Below are 19,511 nucleotides of genomic sequence, written 5' to 3'. Positions count from 1 at the left end.
GACTTCCGTTCTGAGGCCTGGTGTCCTTGTCTGTGAGGACCTTTTTTAAAGTTGGAATTCACGTTCTACACGAGATCTCTGGGCACGTGTGTCTTAGGGGAGGGACTTGGGATTTTACTGTGGGTCACGTCCTGTGCTGACCCTTTCCTGGTGGTGCCCGTCCCTGTCCTTGGATCGGGCACAGCGTGGTATGGGGAATTACAGGGAGGCCTGAGCAGGCTGAGGAGGGGAACAAGCCCTAGAATTAATCAGGGAATGAGAGGCCTTACTGGCAGACTGCCCCGGGGGTCGCGGGGGGGGGGGGGGACTCGGAAGGTCTTCACTGGGAGCTGGGGCAAGTATAGTCTTTCTTCCCTTCTAGGAGTAACTTCTGCTAACTTGTTTTATGAGCATAATATTTAATGAAAACATTTCTGGAAAGCATTGTCTGTTAAAGACAGAATTAACTTACTCTTCGGTAAGTTGTGGTCACATGAAGCAATTATAATTTTGTCCAGGTGATTTTGAGGTTTAGAGAAAACTCTGACTTGTTCCGACTTGGATGACCCATGTTTGTGCATTCAGTGTGGGCAGGCGTCTCAGGAGCTTTCCCGGGGATGTGCTGTTTGGTGGTGATGCATTTGCCCTCTGCGAGTCTCCTCTTGGTAAACTGATCCTCAAAGGGTGAGGATAGCCGTCTCATGGATACTGGCAGAGCTGGTGTGGACCCCAGCCCCGGGGGCTGGCCCATACCCACCCCGCATCCCAGACTCTATGAGACAGCCAGCAGTCCATCCAGTTCTGTAGTTTGGCCAGTAGGAGTGAGTGGCAGGGGGAGGAGACAGTGTGGCCCAAGGAGAGGAGAGGGCAGGAGGGGCAGCAGGGGAGGGTACAGGTCTACACGGTCCTGGGGCCTCCCCGCCTGGCTCTCTAGCTGCCCACATTAGGACCAACCAGGAGCACCTGCTGCACCCAGCAGCTGCCCCCTGCTCCCTTCTCCTCCCTCCCCCTTGCCCCTTCCTTCCTCCCCCTCCTTCTCCCTCTTCTTCTCTCCCCTCCCCCTCCCTTCCCCGCCTTCCTCCCCCACCCTCCTCTTCCTTGCTTCTTCCTTCCTCCCTCCTCCTCCCTCCTCACAGTTTTGCTGAAAGTGAACCACTTTCTGTGTTTTGTTCCTTATTAGTAGGCCCCTTAATAAATAATTAGGTGTATATTTTTTCCAACTCTGCAAATGTGCAGAGTATGGCTCGGGCATTAGGCAAAGGTTACGTGCATTCCTTCTTTTAAACCAGCATGTAGCAGCCTGTAGCTTTTCCAGTGAGCCCTGTTTGGAAAGGCCTCCTGGTTGTGTCCCCATCCTGAACCACGCTACTCCCTATGAGGTGGGCACAGTGGGAGGGGTGGAGAGGGACACTGCTCCTTCTCTCTCCTTTCTTTCTGTCTCTAGAAGAAAGTGATGGTGCTCCTGTCCTGACTCTAGGTTGGCGAGGGGTAGAGAACAGAGCAATTAACAAGAAGGTGAACATACAGACGAATTCAGAATTCATCTCAGCCAGTGTAGAGGCCCCGAGGGGGAGGAGGGAGGCAGGGGTGCAGAGGCTAGTGGGTCTGGGGTAGGGGAGGCAGGGGTGTAGGGGTCCTAGGGGAAAGGAGGCAGGGGTACAGAGGCCCTGGAAGGTGGAAGGAGGGAGAGGTGCAGAGACTAGAGGCTCTGGGCAGGAGGGGAGGCAAGGGCATAGCACTCCTAGGGTGAAGGAGGCAGGGATACATAGGCCCTGGTGGGCGGAGGGAGGGAAGGGTGCAGAGGCCCGGGGGGCGGGGGGAGGCAGGGGTGTAGAGGCTAGAGGCTCTGTGGGGGGGAGGCAGAGTGTAGCAGCCCTAGGGGGAAGGAGGCAGGTGTGCAGAGGCCCTGGGGTGGGAAAGAGGCAGGGGTGCAGAGGCCCAGGTGGGGGGGAAGGAGGCAGGGGTGCAGCAGCTAGAGGCTCTGGGGAGGCAGGGGTGTAGTGGTCCTAGGGGGCAGGAGGCAGGGGTGCAGAGGCCCTGGAGGGTAAGGAGGCAGGGGTGCAGCGGCCCTGGGGGGGGTGCATAGATGGTGAGCTGCAGGGGCCAGGTGGCGGGGAGGGAGGGCCAGGAGAGAGTGCGGGTATGGGAAGCACCTCAGCCCCTACGTCTCCACGGCTTCCCTCTCTTGTGAGCTGAGGCTCCATTTCTGAGACTTTCAGTTAGATGCTGGACCGTCTCTGCTCGGCTCCTCCAGCCTGTGGTCCCCACCTGGTCACTCTCTTCCATCCTGGGACACCCCAGGATTCTGTCTCGTCAGGCCATGAATTGAAGCCATTCCTAGTCAGGATTTACTCGTGGAGTTATTTTGTTTCACTGAGGCTGGGCATTGTCCTTTTCCACAGGGACAGGCTCCCTGGGAAAAGAAGCGTCCTTTCCTTGTGGCTGGGAGCAGAAGCCATTCCTGCAGAAGGGGTGCAGCTGTGGGAGGGAGGGCAGAGGGAGGACCCGGGATGGGGATCCGAGTTTGCAGGGGAGGGGGGGAGGCAGGCACCCCAGAGAGTTGGGGCGAGTAGGTCTGGCAGCAGCAAGGCTGCAGGTAGACGGCCAGCAGGGAGGTTCAGGGCGAGAGCTGGGCACAGCAGAGGGGACACACCGAGCCTCTGGCTAGAGGAGTGTGCGCTCGGGGCCTCACACCCTTCCCTGGACCGTGGGCTGTTTGGGAAAAGAGCTGCTTGACCGCTGGTGGCTGGAAGTTTTCTAATAGCCATTGACATGGAATAAATTTGCTTCTCTTTTAATTTTTTGTCTTCTGGGGCCAGTGAGTGAAGGAGGGGAAGAGGTCTTGGGATCGGCGTCAGTCTGGCAGGAGCTCATTGCTTATAGTTGGGAAGATGTGGACTCTGGACAGCCCCGTGTAGCCGTCATGAATCGACGCCTTGCCGTGGCCACACTGGTAAAATCTAAGTGACCACAGGCTGGAAGCCCCAGACGGCTGCGTTCCCTGCAGGTGTGCGGGAAGATTCTCTGTCCTTCCTTTCTTGCTTTTGTGAGCATTACCTTAATTGTAAAAACGTTCCGTGCAGGAGGTTGGTGCATTCGGTCTGCAGTGAATTTTAATGAAACTTAGACGGTGCCGTTCCAGCAACACGTGCGCCGTGAGATCTTGCGTGCTATTCCTTGTCCCTCCATGGTCTCTGTGGATGGAGAGCCTTGCTGATGTGACGTCCATCCAGAGGCGGTCCCAAACGGAGCGCACCTGCGGTGGGCCTTCGGGCTTTCCTGGCTCACGCTGATTGCTCAGCGTCCAGCTCCCTGTCCCTGGGCTCTGTCCTTGGGGTCCTTTTAGGCATGAGGGCCCTGAGGCTCCTTGCTCCAGCTGGTTTCCGCGCTGATGCTCTGACCCAGCCCCTTTGGCTGGGACGCTGGGCGCCGTGTGCATTTGACACACCGTGGCAGGACCTCTGGTTCTGGCCCCATCAGTGGTGGTGGGCTCGCATGAATCTGGGCCGGGCACAGGCCCAGCCGCCTGCCACCCATCTTGGCGTGACCCAGATTGTGGGGAGCCTGCTGGAGTGGATGTCAGGGAGCCACCCCGGGCCCCCAGTGCATGAGACTCTCTGCACTCAGCGGAACTGAGCCTGCTGTGTGGTGAGTGAGTGTGTCCCCTCCGGGCTGCTGCCCCCAATATAGGGACGTGGGGTCATCTCACCCCCAGCAGCCCTGTAGCTGGACCCCGCAGGTGGGTTGCACAGCTGAGGACACTAAGGCATGAACTGCAGAGCCTTGTGCAGCTGGGAGAGGTCAGGAGAGCAGGGTGTCCCCCAGAGTCCTGGCCCTCAGCCCTCTGCTGCTTATTCTCTCTGCTGCTTCTCAGCCGAAGGGACCTTGCTTGTGAGTGTCCTGCCGTCTTTAGATTCAGAAAACTGAGCGTTACTGTGGTCACAGGGTAGGAGCTGCAGGAAGCACCTGTCCCCGCTGCCTCAGCATCGTGCTGCACACGTGCCCTGGGTGCTCACCTTGCCCGTGTCCACGGATGGTTCAAGGTGCGAAGAAATGTCACAGGGATAGGTTCACGTCTGTTTCTGTGACGTGGGGAAAAGCACGAAAAGTGATCTGGGTGTTGAGTGGCTGCCCCGGCCTCGGAAACCATCTTGTGACATGGAGCCACACAGCCTCCAGACATGTCCCATGGAATCGTCCTGTAGGGCTCATCCTCACCTCAGGCTGCTGCTCTGACGGAATGCGTCATCTCTTTGTTTGAAACCGCGATCTGGGTGCACAATGCAATCTTTCATTAGGATGCTTAAATTGGAAAGTGACCACAGTAAGACAGCCCAGACTGGAATTATGTCATGCTGCCGTCCGTCGGAGGACAGTGTTGTGTAAGCGAATCTCGTCCTCTGCCCCGAGGTCAGTCTTGGGCAGAGCCGGCTGCAGCACAGCTCGTCCCCAGAACGCTGTCCACAAATGCAGAGGGTCCCCAGGGAGGGCGTCAAGAGTCAGGCACCACGGGAAGGTGGCACAGACATGCGGGTTCAGCACCTGCTAGGTTGCGGGGGAAGCAGGGTTTTCGGTGTGGCCTGAAGCATCCAGGAGTGCAAGACACGTCCGCGGTGCTGAGCAGGCTGTTGGGGATGAGTGCACGCAGGCCTCCGAAATCCAGAAGCAGAATCGTGTGTTTGCGTGTCGGCTGCCTGGAAAGGTTCCTTCTCAGGAGCATGGCTTCCCAGGGATGCTGGTTTGGGGAGAAAACCGTCGCAGAGCATGCTGTGATCTGGTGGACACTCACCAGTGATCCAGAACACAGATCCTGGTACCAGAGGCTGCCTTCCAGTCCCCGCTAGGCCACGTGGTGAAGTGAGCCCCAAGCTGGCTCGGAACCGGTCCGGCACGCGCAGGGGCGCTGTGAGCGTGAGCTGTGTGCGTCCAGCGGGGCCAGCCATCGGACTAGCAAAACCTGCAGCGGCATCTTTCGCGCTGTGCCCGAGTCATAGGTGAAAAGGAGTGCTCAGTTGGACTTTGTTCTTATGTATTTAAGTACAATTAGCATTCATGAAATTTGTACTCTGTGGTTTGGAAAACAGTTGAAGACAAGTGAACAGTGTGAGGAGAGAGGAGAATCGTGTTCAGGCAGGAAGAGCCACGTGGCCGGCCGCTGCGGCTGGTGCGTCGCAGCTCCTCCCGGAGGAGCCCCAGGCAGAAACACCACCACATTGTCCCCCCTCCAGGAAGGATAGCTTTTTATGGCCGTGCCCCCAGCTGGTCTCATGCACGAGCAGAACCCGTGCTGAGATCAGACCCAGTAGAAAGCTTTGCTTTGCCCGAAAGCCTGAGGACCCCTCTGGCTACCCGGGGCTCTGTAACTCGGGGATGTTGTCCATGCAGCTCAGAAAATGCAGGATGTCTGTACCCCTGGTCTGTGGCAAGAACGTTGAGTAGCTGCACACGCTGGAGCTCACCTCTCGGATGGCTAAAAATACCAGTTTCCCTTCTTTCCTCACTTCCTCTCACGACTGTGGAATCTATTGTCCCCTCTTCCTGCGGATACGTCGCGTCTTTCCTGTTCCCCGCAGTGCCTGTGGGGTCTAGGCACACTGACCGGGAGGGGCCGGATCCAGTGTGGGGACCAGCCCGGTGTTTCCTTGTGTGACCAGCATTGGCGAGAACCACCAGCATCCTGGATACGCTCGTGTGTTACATTTGCAAGCTCACCTGTAGGACGCGTAAGCGTTTGAGCCTTTTTGACTCACTTCCTTGGGAGAAGGCACTCCCCTCCTTGCACCTCTGAGACCTGTGTGATCTCTGCAAACCTGGCGTGTGCCCTGTCCGTCCTGTCGCCCATGGCCCCAGAAGAGGCGGACCGTCCTGCGTCAGTGCTGGGTGGTTGGGCAGAGCGTGTGTGCGTGTGTGCGTGCGCGCAGGCTGTGAGCCCTGCAGACCGCACGCTCGGTGCCTTGAACGCGGTGGACGCTGGTCGGACGTTTGCTGGCTGACTTGGAGTGGTGGGCATGGTGTTCTGTGTCAGGGTCTCCGTGCCTGTGTCGCTCTCCCTGTGGACCAGGTCACTGCAGCCTGAGGCCACCGCAGCGTCTCAGGGAAACGTGTTGCCACCTGCATTATTTCCTCCTGTAACTGCTGTGGTCTGCACACATCTGTCTGGTTTGGGAATCGAATGACAGTTTCTGGCGAGGAGGGTTAACTATGCCGTGGGCTCTGTGGCCACCACAGAGTATCTGTCGCATTGAATCTCTGGAGAGGGCTGGGGATGGGCCTAGTGGCACAAATGACAGCAGCATAGCTGGACCAGTGCCCACTGCCACGTACAGAGAGCCCGCTGTGTGCCAGGCCCCTCCTGACCCCCTCTGTTTGGATGTTTTACCCCTGCAGCAGCTGAGGCTGGCCCTGCTGCTGTCCCTGCACTCCCGGTAAGGGACTTGGCCTAGAAACGTGGGACGCTCTGGGGCTCCCGGTGGCCTGCAGGAAAGCAGGGAGAAGGGATGCAGCCCCAGCATGGACGTCCGTCTGTCCTGAGTCTCCCCCCGGGGTGGGTTCCTGGAAGCCCTCCATGCCTTGGTTCCTTCATTTTGAACCTAGCATGGGAGTCTGTGTCACAGAGGTGTGATGCGATGAAGCCAGTGACAGGCCTGGAGCACAGCACGGAGATGCTCGGGGAGAGGGGCTGGTGCACGGCTGTGCGGGCAGTGTGGGTGACGCCCCCGTCGGTGCCCTCACCAGCATCCCTTCTGCTGCACCGGCTGAGAGAGCTGGCAGGGTGGGGAGGCATCGCAGGTGTGTTGGCAAAGGACCCAGAGCTTGCCCTGCCGGCTCCTCCAGCCTGTTCTCCTGTGCACCACGGGCAGGCGTGGGCCAGACCGTCGTCCCTGCCATACCCACCCTTGGTGCTGTCCTTGCCGCCTCAGAGTCTGGGCATTTGCTTTTCACGGGGCTGTTGTGGTAGAAGCTGGGCAGGTGTCCGATGCCGTAAACCCTTGTGAACAGGGGAGCTGGCCACAGGATGGCCTCCTCGGGAGCTGGGGACGAACGTCCTCGCCAAGTGGCTGGTTTCACACTTATTCTCAGACTCGTTTTCTTCCGAAAGCACAAGGGAAACAAAAAGTGCAAAAAAGAGGAGAAAAAGAATAAAGCCCAGTGTGCAGACCTGGCCTAGACCCCAGAGCTTAGGGACTGAAGGCTTAAGGGACCATCAGCCCGGTCAGCGATCCTGGGCGGTGAGTTGTTCATCTGAAGCTGAAGCTGCAGGAAGAGGAGGGGCAGCCATCTGACCTCCGGCTCCTTCCTCTCCTGGACCATCGTGCTGGACTGGGAGGGGTCTGCCTTTTAACCCCGGGTGCGGAGGGAACTCCTGGCTGCGACCCCGGTGAAGTCAGGCCCGGGGGACTCTGTGTTCTCAGAGGCCTGATTTCAGGGGGGAGTGGATGTTCTTGTGGGGGAGGGGGTGTGCTGGTCCTTCAGTGAGCACTGTGCCTGGAGCTGAGTGCCCCACGGAGCTGACGGCAGCCCCTCTGCCTGCGGTGACCGTGGTGTCTTTCCTTCCTCAGGGGCCCAAGGAGCAAGGTGTCCGCAGCTGCGCTATGGATGAGCCAGAGCCACCCGCCCCCGCTCCCGAAGGTAACGGGCATCCTGCAGGGGCCCTTTCCAACTTGGGGGTCCTTGGGGAGAAGGGGAGGGTCTGACCACACGTCTCGAGGAGGTGGAGCTCTGAGCCCCCTGCCTGCCCAGGCCCCGCCCTCACTTTGGGTGCCCTGGCTGAGCCGCCTGCTGGGCCCTGGGCACCCCCACGGGGCACGCGCCGGCCTGGAATCCTGTGAGGTCCGCCTCCTCCCTACCCGTCACAGATCCACCTGGTGATGAAAAGGGCGGGCCTCCTATTGGAGAGACTACGTGCCTGTGGGTGGAGCAGAGGGCGGTTTCCAGATCTGCCTGCCGCCCTTGGCTCACTCAGGGAAAGCGCAGACCTCCTTTGTCCAGCTGCTCTGTACTCGAGGACTGTGGGGGAGGGGCCCAGTCCTGTCCCCTTGCCAGAGCTAAGGTGCTGCTGGGGAGATGCGGGGCATCGGAGGGCCTGGTGGTATCACTCCCAGCTCGCAGGGCACGGCCTTCTCAGGGCTTCCGTCACCTGCGGCTTTGCTGGACATGCCACCCCGGACAGACCTGCGTGTCCCCTGCATACCTGGAGGCTGCGGGACCTGAGTGTCTGGAAGGAACCCCTGCGGGGTCAGAGCCTTTCCATCCCTTCTCCTGTGCTGGTGGTGCGCTTGTAGCTGGAGCAGAAGGAAGGTAGCCTGCGGGTAGGGCTGATCTTTAAGGGAACCAGGGCTCAGGCCAAGGGCTGCATCTCCTGGCTCGGGGACAGCACGCGAGGATCACCTCTGATGGAGTGCCTGGTGGTAAGGGGCTGCCCTGGGAAGAGCCGGTGAGCTGGCCGCATGGTTCAGAGGGGCCCCTGTGTGCCTTCACCCAGAGTTTCGTGGAGCCGTGAGCCCCAGGTGGGGTGGCATGCTGGAGGGCGCCCCAGGAATCACACAGCAAGGCCACCACGCACCTGCTTCTGCAGGCACCTTTGGCGGGCCGGCTCCCCTCCTCGGGCCACGGCCAGCAGGGTCTGGTCGTGAGGGCTCTGGGTGTCTTCCCGCTGCAGGTTTCATGCATGTGTGAAGTGCTGGCACTAGGGTCTTACAGGCTAGATCCTCTCTTGATGGTTTTTATTGCAAAGGACACCAAAACTGCTCCCTGCTCTCCTTCCCTGTGAAACCACACATGGTGGGGTGTGTGCTCCTGGGGTCCTCCCATGCACGCTGAGCTGCCCAGAGAAGGTGTGGGTACAGGCTGGAGGTGCTGTGGCACTGCTGTCCGGGGGGCTGATACCTGGGTCCTGCATTAGCAGCTCCTGTGCTCCATAAGGCCCGTGCTGGCTGCCATGGGGTGCCTGTGATGGGAGCACCGCGTGGCCTGACCACGCCAGCATCCGGAGTGCAGCGAGGACAGGGCGGGGCTTTGGGTGTGCGCTCGTGACAGGTTGTTGGAGAAAAGTTAGGAAACTAAAGGGCCCAGAAAAGTTAGGAAACTAAAGGCCCTTTTCTGCAGCTCTGTTGTTAGCAATACGGGTGATACACGCTGTTTTCAGATTCTGATGGCGGATGCATGTTCTTTTCTGCCACACTTTGCTGTTTTCAAGAGAATTAGAACTGGCACTTCTCTTATTCATGTGTCCCAGTGTTTGCTGCCAGCAGCATCTAGAGCTGGCCGGGGCTGGTCCTGTGCATGGTGCAGCGTTGACAGTGACACCCTGGGACCTGCAGGAATGCCTGTCCGCCCACAGGCTTCACCTGCCAGATGCACTTCTGCACTTGGTCTGGGACAGAGAAGGGGCCTGGCCAAGCAGCTGGGGTTTTGGTGGGTGTGCATGAGCCTGGGGGTGGCCTTGGGACTGGGAGTCATGGCCCCAAGGGGCTGTGAGCAGGCTCTGCAGGCATTTGGTCAGCGGGAGCAGGTCTGAGACACGCTGAGCAGGACGTGATGGGAAGGGGGGGTGGCTGTCCACTTGGAGCACCCCAAGGGGGGACACACGTGTTCTCACCATAGGAATAGAACGGGAGGAAGACGGTGCTTGTGTGTGGGGTGTCCGGTGGCCAGCCCGATTGGAGCAGCTGGTTCTGTGTCCACGAGTCTCGGATCCTCCTCTGCGCTCCTTAAACCTACATGTCTTTATCTGTCACCTGTGTGTCCGAGGTGGGGAAGAAGGACTAGGCTTGTAGCACGAAGGCCCACAGAGCTGGGATGGAAGGGTAGTGGAGGGGCTAGGCAGAGGGCATCCCGCCTTCCCCACATACCCACACCATTCCCTTTGGCACCACACGCTCACCTGTCCTGTTCTGTGCATTCAGAGTCATGAGTAGGCCGACCCGCAAGGGCTGCAGCTGTGGGGGCCCAGCTGGTCCCGTCAGGCCATCGTGGGCTGGGCCCTGGGCCCTCTCAGCTGGAAGCTGACCCCGGGTGGCAGGAGGTGGAGTGAGTCCCCTCCATGGACCCCTGTTCTTGGCTCTTGGTCCCCTGGGAGGTGTCCTCTAGGGACGTGGCTAGCGGTCCTTACAGCGTGGACAAGGTCCCCATATCCGTGGCCTGGTCTGCAGTGTGGCCTGTGACTTTGGTGTGGATTTAAGGCCACTGTTTACAAAGAGAGGGCAGCATAGTTCAGAGCTGCGGTGCTACCGTCCGCGATGGGCATAACGGCCAGGTGTCGCTTTTGGGTCAATCAGTGATATTTTAATTATAAGTTCCCCATTGTCAAAGCATCTGTTCCCAGCTACCCTTGCATGCATGGAAGGGAGCAGGAAGGACCAGGTCCGTTCATGCCAGCACCACGACACAACACTTGTTCCCTGAGATTGGTTCTCTGCTCTGCTCTTTGTATTTCTCGGCTGCGTGATCACAGACATCAAATAGACATTTTCTGCCAGTGCAGGGACTGGGCTATGTGGCAGGGGTGGGGGGCTGGCCCCTTCTGTCCCCCTGTCCTCAGGAGCGGCGGCCCTAGGGGGCTTGAGCTGCAGGTTTGTGCGAGGTCTGGACCAGGCAGAGTGGCAGCTGCTCTGCGGGTCCCTGAGAAGGTGCTGCGGGGCTTAGGAATCCTATCCAGAGATGCTCTAGGATAGGTCTGAACCCCGCAGTCTCCTGGTGTTAAGGTTCCTGCACCAGGCTTTCCGGAATTTGTAGGTAAATTCCAGCCCCTCCATGATAGGGAAGGAGAAGCGCTCCATTGCTGTAGGAACGTGGATTCACCCACAGCTGGGAGCCAAGCACCTGTCCACGACAGGTCGGGGCGCTGACAAAGCCCAGAGAACAGAAGCCCGGTGCAGGGGTGGAGGAGCGGCGGCCTGGGAGGGGTGACGTTCAGGGGACACCGCTGTTCATAGGCAGCCACCACCCCGGGGATGTTCAGAGCCAGGAGGAGGCCGACAAGGACAGTGGCCGTGAATAGCCCCTTGTTGGGGGAGCTTTTTGTGCCTGCTGCTTTGCAAAGCACTTTTCTTCTTTTCTAATAATAAGAAATAAAGCACAAATACCCTTCTATAGCCATGAGAGAAACATCTTATCTTGGGTTAGGCTTTCATGTTATGATAGATGTGGTCTTAATGGCCCTAGGGACAAAATGTGTCTCCTTTATCTCTGAGCTTAAAAATGAATATTCTCTTATTTATTTTCTCCGTGTCTTGGCTCCTCTGTGGCATGGCTTTCAAACCTGTTGGTGGGTTTCCAGCAGTCCTGGAGGGCCGTCTGCTCAAAAAGGGGATGACCAGGGAGGGGCAGCCTTCTCCCCCATCTTCCCTCAGCATGTCCCTGAGCCCTGGAACCCCCTGACCCCCTGAGGGGTGAGCGACCCGAGCCAGCCCATCCTGAGCCCAGGCTCTGTGTCAGCTGTGTAGATTGATGTGTGCCAGGAGCAGTGGGCGGCTGGCATGGGCAGGGGGCAGGCGGTGTCTTCCTCCCTACCTTTCTCTGCTCCTTAGGGCTCTGATGAACGTTTGCATCCCTCCCAGTGGGAAACGTAACATTGTAGCCTATAGTGACTTAGGTTTTGTTGCAGTTCAGGGAGAAACTAAGACCTTTTTGACCCCTAAGAGATCCATTGTGAACTCTCTTTTCCTTGAAGTGTGCTGGCCACAGCCGTGCAATTTGTTGCTAGACCAAGGTGGGTGGGATTCAGTTGCAGAAGGAGGGAGGTCGCAGGTCAGACCGCATCCCTGGTGCTGTGCTTGCTGACGAGACTGTTGTTAGGGCGTTGACTAGAGGGCCACTCTGGCAGAGGGTCTGAGTTGGGGGGCCGGGCTCCTCTACCTGGGGGGCTGCTGGCTGGGAGCCTGTGTGGTGCCCTGGGACACACTGATGCACAAGAGAGGTGGGAGACAGACCATGAGCAGGGTGCTCGGGGCTCCAGGGTCACCCAGGGCAGGCTCGGGGTCCTTCGAGGGATCCAGGGAATCAGAGGCGCCTGGAAGGACATGGAGCAGGTGGTGCCTGGGACCGGGTGTGGTACATCCGCGAACGCTGCAGGAGGTTGTGAAGGGGAGTCCCGGGTGCTTGAAGCAAAGGGACTTCTCCGTGGGTGGGTTCATGGCACTGAAGCAGGCCAGGGCCCCAGGGGGGATCCTGAGGTTCCTGCCATGGAGACCTCTCACCTCAGAGGGAGTGTGCAGGGATGGAGAGCGACAGAGGCATGGCTGACTTGGAGGGGCCTCGTGGAAGTCCAAGCAGAGCTCCTCGGATGTGACTCCGGAGCTCTGGCAGGAGGTCTGACGTAGATGGGGGGTTTTGTGCTGATGAAGGCCATGGCCACGGGCCAGGCTGGCCTCCCATGGGGACAGTGTCAGTTACACTGAAACGCTTCTGTGGGGGCAGAAGGGTGTCCGTCAAGGAGGAGTCAGCTTGGGCAGCCATGCCAAATGCCATGGACAGGGCCACAGACCTGCATCTCTTAGAGCCCAGAGGCAGGAAGCCCAGGGTCCAGGCGTGGGCAGGGCGGGTTCCTCAGAGGCCTCCCTCCTTGATGAATAGACGCCGTCTCTCCCCGTGTCCTCCTGTGGTCATCCCTCTGTGTGTGTCTGTGTCCTGATCCCTTCTTCTTGTAAGGATACCAGTGCTGCGGCATCAGGGCCCACCTATGTAGGACTTCCAAATGTACCTGCGTTCTGAGGTACTGGGGGCTCAGCCTTCAGCGTAGGATTTGGGGGGACACAATTCAGTCCTTGAGAGGGAAGGGCTGAAAGTAGCAGCCAGGTAGGTGGGAGGAAGGCAGGAGAGTGTAATGTCGTTGATGCCAAAGCAAGGTCATGCCAAACGGGGTGGTGAAGAACAGCCCGGTGACTGGAAGGGAAGCCACGGATGACCCGTGGGCATTGGCTTTGGGGACACGTCACCCAGCATCCTGTGAAGCCGTCTCACCAGCTGGTGGGGAGGCACCAAGAGTGGTGGGGGAGAGAGGAACAGGCAGAGCACAGAGGGTTTAGGGCAGTGAGACTACTGTGTGTGACTCTGTCATGGTGGACACGTGTCATCGTCCAAACTCACACAGTGCACGGCCCCTGATGGGAGCATGTGACCATGACCTGCCAGTGTGGGTCAGTCGTAAGAAATGCTCTTTGCTGCCCACTTTCCTTCCTGAACACATTAAACGGGAATCCCTTTCTCCCTGCATGGGGGAGCCCAGGGTTAGGTCCCATGGTGCCAGATGTTGTGAGGCTTTTTTAAAAGTAGTGTTTAAAAGGTCACTTTTAGGTGTATTTTATCAAATTCTTAACGTTCCCCAGTAATAGAATATAACTTCCAGGAAGAGGGTGATGGGGGAAGAGCTGGCATGTGATTCCGGGTCTGTCCGTGCGGAGTGGGATGCGTGTGCGGCATGGTTTCTTATGTGGCTAAGTCAGACCATCAGCTCCCCCCACCTGTTGTTTTTGGTCACATGTTTAGTTGGTGTTATTTCCCTGCTGTGTTAATCTGGCAAACAGGAATCTACAGACGTGGTCACAGTTGTATTTAGAAAATGTTCTGTCAGTTTGGGTTTTTCCATTGAAGAGATTTCTTGCCCCAAGACGTGGTGACCTGTTTGTTTCGGTGAATAAGCTAACTACTTACTGATAAAGCCAAAACCCTAAACCAGGATTATTTTCCCGTCGCTTGGCACTCGACCAGAGTTGGTTGGACAGTACGTAAGCCACGACCGATGCGTGGGGATGGAGATTTTGTCCACCCCCAACTCCAGTCCGTGTCTGATGGTTTTACTTGTAAACTGTCCTCACTTGCAGGAAACGGGCGAGTCGTATCCACGTCTTTATTGAATATGAACCTCAGAGGATTAACGCGCTCGGCTAATTCAGACTGCCGAGTAGAGTTGCTGAAGCCAGAAACGGCCGAGAAACAGACAAGAGATGTAGAAAGTTTGCAAAACACAGGAGCGGGCGGAGAAAAAATGCCAGTCCTTTGCTTCGGCCCCAAGAGTGCCATGGGTCATATTTTGGTCCGTGTGTGAAAGGGATTAAATGACTAAAGCCAAGAGTTTCCAATTTTTTTATTGTGGTGGAATACAATACCATTTACCACTCCAGCCATCTTTCAGTGCCCAGCTCAGCATCATGAAGTTCATTCACGTTGCTGGGCAACCACCACCACCCTCCGTCTCCAGAACTTTCAATTTTCCCACGCCGAAGTGCTGTCCTCTGTGGACTCTCCCCCTCCCCTCCCCAGCCCACGTGTCCGCCATCCTACCTTCTGTAAGTGGAGTCACACCACATCCGCCCCTTGGTGACTCGCACACTTCACTTGGTGCAGTGGCCTCAGGGTCCATCCGGGATGGACCTGCCTGTAGCAGGTGGTAGGATTTGTCCTTGTCGAGACTGAATACGTCCCGTTGTCAGTATCAACCATGTTTTATTTATCCTTTCATCTGGCCGTGGCTCTGGGGTTGTGTCCACCTCCCAGCTGTTGTGAATAATGCTGCTTGTAGTGGGTGCACACTCGTACAGTTCCACATGTGTATGGCTGTACATGGATATGGTCGCACACCTGTACAGTCACATGTGTACAGTTCCACACTTGTGTGGTCACACACGTGTATGGCTGCACGCTGGTACTGTTGCACGTGTGTGGTTGCACTTGTGTGGCTGCATACTCGTAGTTACACATGTGCATGGCTGTACACTCATGGTCGCACACTTGTATGGTTGCACACTTGTATGGCTGCACACTTGTACAGTTGCACGTGTCTGGGTGTACACGCATATGGTTGCACACTTATACAGTTGTACTCATGTAAGGCTGCACACTGGTATGGTTGCACATGTACGGTTGCACACCTGTGTGTGGTTGCACACTTGCATGGGTCTACAAGCATCTGCTTGAGCGCCTGCTTTTAGTTCTTCCACGTGAATACGTAGAAGCAGGCACTTGGATCGTTGGGGAGTTCTGTGTTTAGCCCTTTGAGGGGCCTCCGTGCAGTGTCCACACCGGCTGCTCCAGCTTACGTTCCCTCCAGCGGTGCACCGGGGTGCCAGTGTCTCCAGCCGTCGTCAATATTTGTTATTTTCTATTAAATGAGTGTGAAAGGGCCAACCAGAAACACTATTAGTATGTCAAGAATCTCTTTCCAAGTTATTGAATAAACTTCAACAAAATAATTTTAATGGTTTCATTAGCATTTCACTGTATAAATGTGTCATGATTTGGAAAATCTATTTTCTATTATAAGACGTTCAGTTAAGTGTTCTAATGATCACTGATTATTTCCTGAACGTAGACATTTCATAATAGAATTTCTGAGATGAAGGATATACAAGATTTGAAGGCTTTGATAAATACTGGCAGCCTACCATCCGGAAGATCACCAGTGCACACTCTTATCAGAATTACATGTTTTCAGAACATATTTTTTGAAGCCTGTTCTTGATTCCATGTCAATATTTGCCACTATCATGCTTTTAGCACGCATCAATGAGGGTGAAATTGTCCCTGAATGCTGCCTGGGGGTCCTGTGAGTGCCGTGGACACGGGTGTCCCGGCTGAGAGGCCCCTCCCGCCTGCCCTATCGCAGGGACGAGCCTGAGCTTTCTGTTACTCATCGCTGGTAAGAAAGTGCTTCCTTCGAAGGACCCCTTAGAACATATCGCTAATTCCAAAGATTCAAGGAAAAAGTAAACACCTGGTATTTAAAACCACTTTTTCTTTTGGACCATCAAAGTTTCGTCTGGACAGTGAGGCCCTAGCTGGAAAGACCGTTTCTAGACCGACTCCAGCGTCAGACACACGTCTGTCACCTTCCCTCCTTAGAAATTTCTCCACTTCTAAAACCCCAATTATGACTGTTCCGCCTCCCAGTCACCGCCCCCCCCCCCCCCGGCTCAAGAATTGCCAGGCGCCTGCATCCTTCAGCTGCCAGGTGTCTGTGGAAGGTTGTTTCTGTAGCTGCTCGGCACCTGTGCTGCTTGGCTCTTGCTGACCCAGGTCTTGGCCCGGGATTGAGGGGCACTTGGAGGGCTCTGAGCCGAGCTGGAGGGGCAGAGGCTGCCCACCATTGCGCTGGAACAGCCCCGGCCTGGCCTCACCCCACGCTGCCCCCGACCCAGGGGAGGTGACCCCCTTACCACTGTCTCTAAGACCCCAAGCCATCCCAGAAATCCACCTGGACCCCAGCCCCCGGGCAGAGCAGGGAAGGAGGGCCTGTGGCCTTAGCACTGGGGTGTGGAGGGCGGGGTCCCCAATGTCTCCATTACCTCACCCCTGAGAAGCACCACCCCGAGGCTGGCCTCTGATCCTGTTTACGTGTCTTCAGTTCTAAGATAACTTCATTTCACATCCCTGCGTTCCCCAAGGGCACTTTTGAAACACTCAGGCACGTGTACCAGCTGTTTGGCTAGTGAGTAGGGGTGGAACCATCCGGAAGCGAACCGGCCTGGGACAGTGGGTGCCTTTCCCAGCAGATCCCTCCCCAGCCTCTGTAGAACTCTGGAGCTCTGTATGTACCTCGGGCCCCTGCACACAGGTGCCCCCAAACGCGGGAAGAGCGGCCTTCCGCGGCAGGTGGGGCACGCTGGTCTGCTTGCAAAGTGAGCGACTTGGGCTCATGCCCACCTTCCGGTCATCTCCCTCAGGAGATCATGTTTTCTCTCCGTAGTGCCCATTATTTCATAAGGAAACCACCCTAGATAGCTCTAGGGTCCGGGATCCCTCTGTCCCAGGAGAGGGGTCCCTTGTGTGAGTGTGCGGGAACATAACCTTAACTGACCAGAGCTTCTCCCTGGAAAGTGACTGATTTTTTGCGATATTTTGTGATTTGTCTGAGCACCGGTCACCTGCAGACCCTCTTGGTGTCATGGAGTGAGTTGTGCTGGTGGATAAGAATGTCCAGGTCGGGGGGGTTCCATGTTCTGACTTTCTGCCCCGGCGTTGGGCGCAATGAAGCAGAAGAGGCTCCTCCCTCCCGTGCTGTCCCCTGCATGTCCTCCTCTGTCCCCTGCCCCACCTCCCTAGCCTGGGCACTGTGACCCCTCATGGGTGCTGGGCATCTGTCCATCTGTCCCCCACTTTGTGAGGCAAGCATGGGGGGTCCAGCCTCATCCCTGTGGACAAGTCCCCAGACGGCCCATCTCAGATGCCCCTCCAGATGTTGACCCGAGGCCCCCTTGGTGGTGTCCGTGAGTCCGACCACCCCCTGCCCTGCCCTGCCCACATCCTTACCCAGGGACGCGTGGCAGGAGGGACCCGGAGGAGACCTTGCGTGGGCAGGGATCGCGAGGTCCCCTACCTCTGGGTGGCGACGTACCTTTCAGGTGACGGCATGGACGGAACCCCGTGGCGCTGGGGATCTGTGGGGTGTGAGACACACCTGTTCTGTATTGAAGTTGAACTTTCTATCGTGGGCTCCCCCATTTCCGGATTTTTCCTTTCCTTCATTTTCGCCCTGTTCCTCTGGCCTCCTGGACGTCCTTTGTCACTGAAAGTGAATGCGTCTGTCTGTTCGTCCGCTGGCTTAAGTCGTGTTCTTTTAACCCATAGGCAACGCGGTGAAATACGATGCTGCCAACAACGAGGAGGACGAGGGGGAACAATTTGATTTTGACAGCGGAGATGAGATTCCAGAAGCAGACCGACAGGCTGCGGGCGCCCCCGCGGCCAGTAATGTGGGCGCGGATGCCACCTCAGGCTCAGGTGGGTCCCGGCGGCTCCCTCGCTCCGACGGCCGGTGGGCATGGTGCAGAAACAGGCGGGGTCCCGGAGCGGGAAGTTCATGACCTTTCTGTGTTGTGAACCGAAATGATGGATTTGCATTTGGCTACTTTCCTTTATTCCTGCTTCCGCTCTGTGTGTATGTTGGAGGGGGTGTTGTTGATACCTAATCAGCACGGCCCCAGCACTGTGTCAGCGGATGCCGTCAGACAGCTCTAGAAGGACCGCTGTTGGGATGAGTTAAACCCATGTTACATCTTGGAGGGGGCGTTGTCTGCTATGATTCCCCGACCAGGAGGACGGGTTGGGGCGAACCTTACGTGTCTTCATTCCTAACAACAGCCTCTCTGTGTCATTAGCGACTCCCTGAGCTCAGGCAGCTTCTCACTGGCTCATCTCATTGCAGAGGCCGCCCTGGGAGCCACCAGGGGCTGCGCTGACCCCTCCGATGCCTCAGAGTCGGGGGCTCCCCTCCAAACCCCCAGATGTGGGCACCTCCTGGACCCCCTGGTGTTGCATGGGCCCTGGGGGGCCCTCCACCCCCTTCTCGCCTCCGGCCCAGGAGGGCAGGTCGGCGGCGCTCCCCGTTGATGCGTGTGTGTTTGCCTCCAGGAGGTGAAGTTGGGATGGGAACAGACACGGCCGCCCCGGTGGAACCCACCACCCTTGAGGTCCCAACGAGAGTCAACCCCTACTCCGTCATTGACATCACGCCCTTCCAGGAGGAGCAGCCCCCGCCCCCAGACCCAGATGCTGAGGACGATGGCGCGAGCCAGCCTGTGGCCAGCGGGTACTCGGTGCCCGTGCCCTGTGGCTACGCCGTGCCCTGCAACTTGCCGCTGCTCCTGCCAGCCTACTCCAGCCCTGTCGTCGTCCGTGCCGCGTCCCTGGACGAGGAAGGTAGCGCTCCTCCTCCTCTCGCGTACCGCAGGCAATGGATGTCTGTTATTCCTAAGACCTGCCGTCCTCGGTGTTAGGTTAGAGCCGCCGGAGCAGACCGAGATGGAGTCGCCGGTGCACCTGCTCCTGGCTGAGGCTGCTGGCACCTGCCGCCTCTGCTGCGGGCCCAGGTGTCCGGGGCTGCTGAGAGTACAACACTGTCCCCCTTCAGCAAAGTGCAGTGTGTTCTATTCAGAGCAGACCCCGTGAACGCAGTCCAGCTGAGTTTGTCTTCTCTCCCTGAAATCCGTGCTCTCTGTCCCAGACATGCCACGGGGACTGCCCCAGGCATAGGGGTTTTGAGGGACTAGAGGCCCCGCAGACACAGAATCATAACTCGGATTATGTGAGATTTCAGTAAACGGGTTCTTTCCTCCCCTGTTAATCACAATGGAGACAAAGAAATCTTAAAAGAAAATCTTGAATTTATATTGGGAAACCACACGAGGTTTTCAGGGTCGATGTTTCCCCATATGTTTTCCTGTTGTATTTGGCAGGAATCTTGGAAATTCACCAGGATCAACCATGCTGTTCATATTTTGTAGTCTAAAGAGTAAGAACGATTTAAAAATAAGGAAGTAGATTATGCAATTAAAAAAAGATTAAGGAACACGTTCTTACATTAAAGTAATTTGCTTATTTTCAGATCATTTGGTTACTGTAAATAATTGAACACTAATTTATTTTTAAGTAAATTAGCATATTTAAAAACCATTGGCTTCTTTTTGTGCTGTTATCCTAGGGCCATTAATAAAACCCTATCATAATAAACACTATTGTAAGTTCCCAGATCCTGGGTCTGTGTTTGTTTCTTGAGCCTTTAAAGATAAACAGGTGCACCAGGCTCTTTCCTGAGGTCT

General features: G+C 56.9%; 1 protein-coding gene across 7 annotated transcripts in view; it reads left to right on the top strand.

Moving 5' to 3' along the window:
* Positions 1 to 19,511, top strand: part of ARHGEF10 (Rho guanine nucleotide exchange factor 10) — a 107,157-nt gene that overhangs the window by 11,002 nt on the left and 76,644 nt on the right. For 6 of the 7 annotated variants that reach the window (XM_045811196.2, XM_087856480.1, XM_045811201.2 and 3 more), the window contains exons 2-4: positions 7,539 to 7,608; positions 17,542 to 17,694; positions 18,325 to 18,612. In XM_045811196.2, coding sequence (XP_045667152.2) covers positions 7,572 to 7,608; positions 17,542 to 17,694; positions 18,325 to 18,612 — 478 coding nt within the window. In that variant the 5' untranslated portion in view covers positions 7,539 to 7,571. Of the gene's footprint in view, positions 1 to 5,581; positions 5,703 to 7,538; positions 7,609 to 17,541; positions 17,695 to 18,324; positions 18,613 to 19,511 lie in introns of those variants that run through there. The other variant, XM_045811197.2, reaches the window with a different exon arrangement.

The sequence above is a fragment of the Ursus americanus genome, chromosome 27 (assembly GCF_024610735.1).
Source record: "Ursus americanus isolate L20-20 chromosome 27, mUrsAme1.1.p, whole genome shotgun sequence".
NCBI lineage: Eukaryota > Metazoa > Chordata > Mammalia > Carnivora > Ursidae > Ursus > Ursus americanus.
The sequence above is the reverse complement of the archived record's forward strand: the minus strand, read 5'-3'. Positions and strand labels throughout refer to the sequence as shown.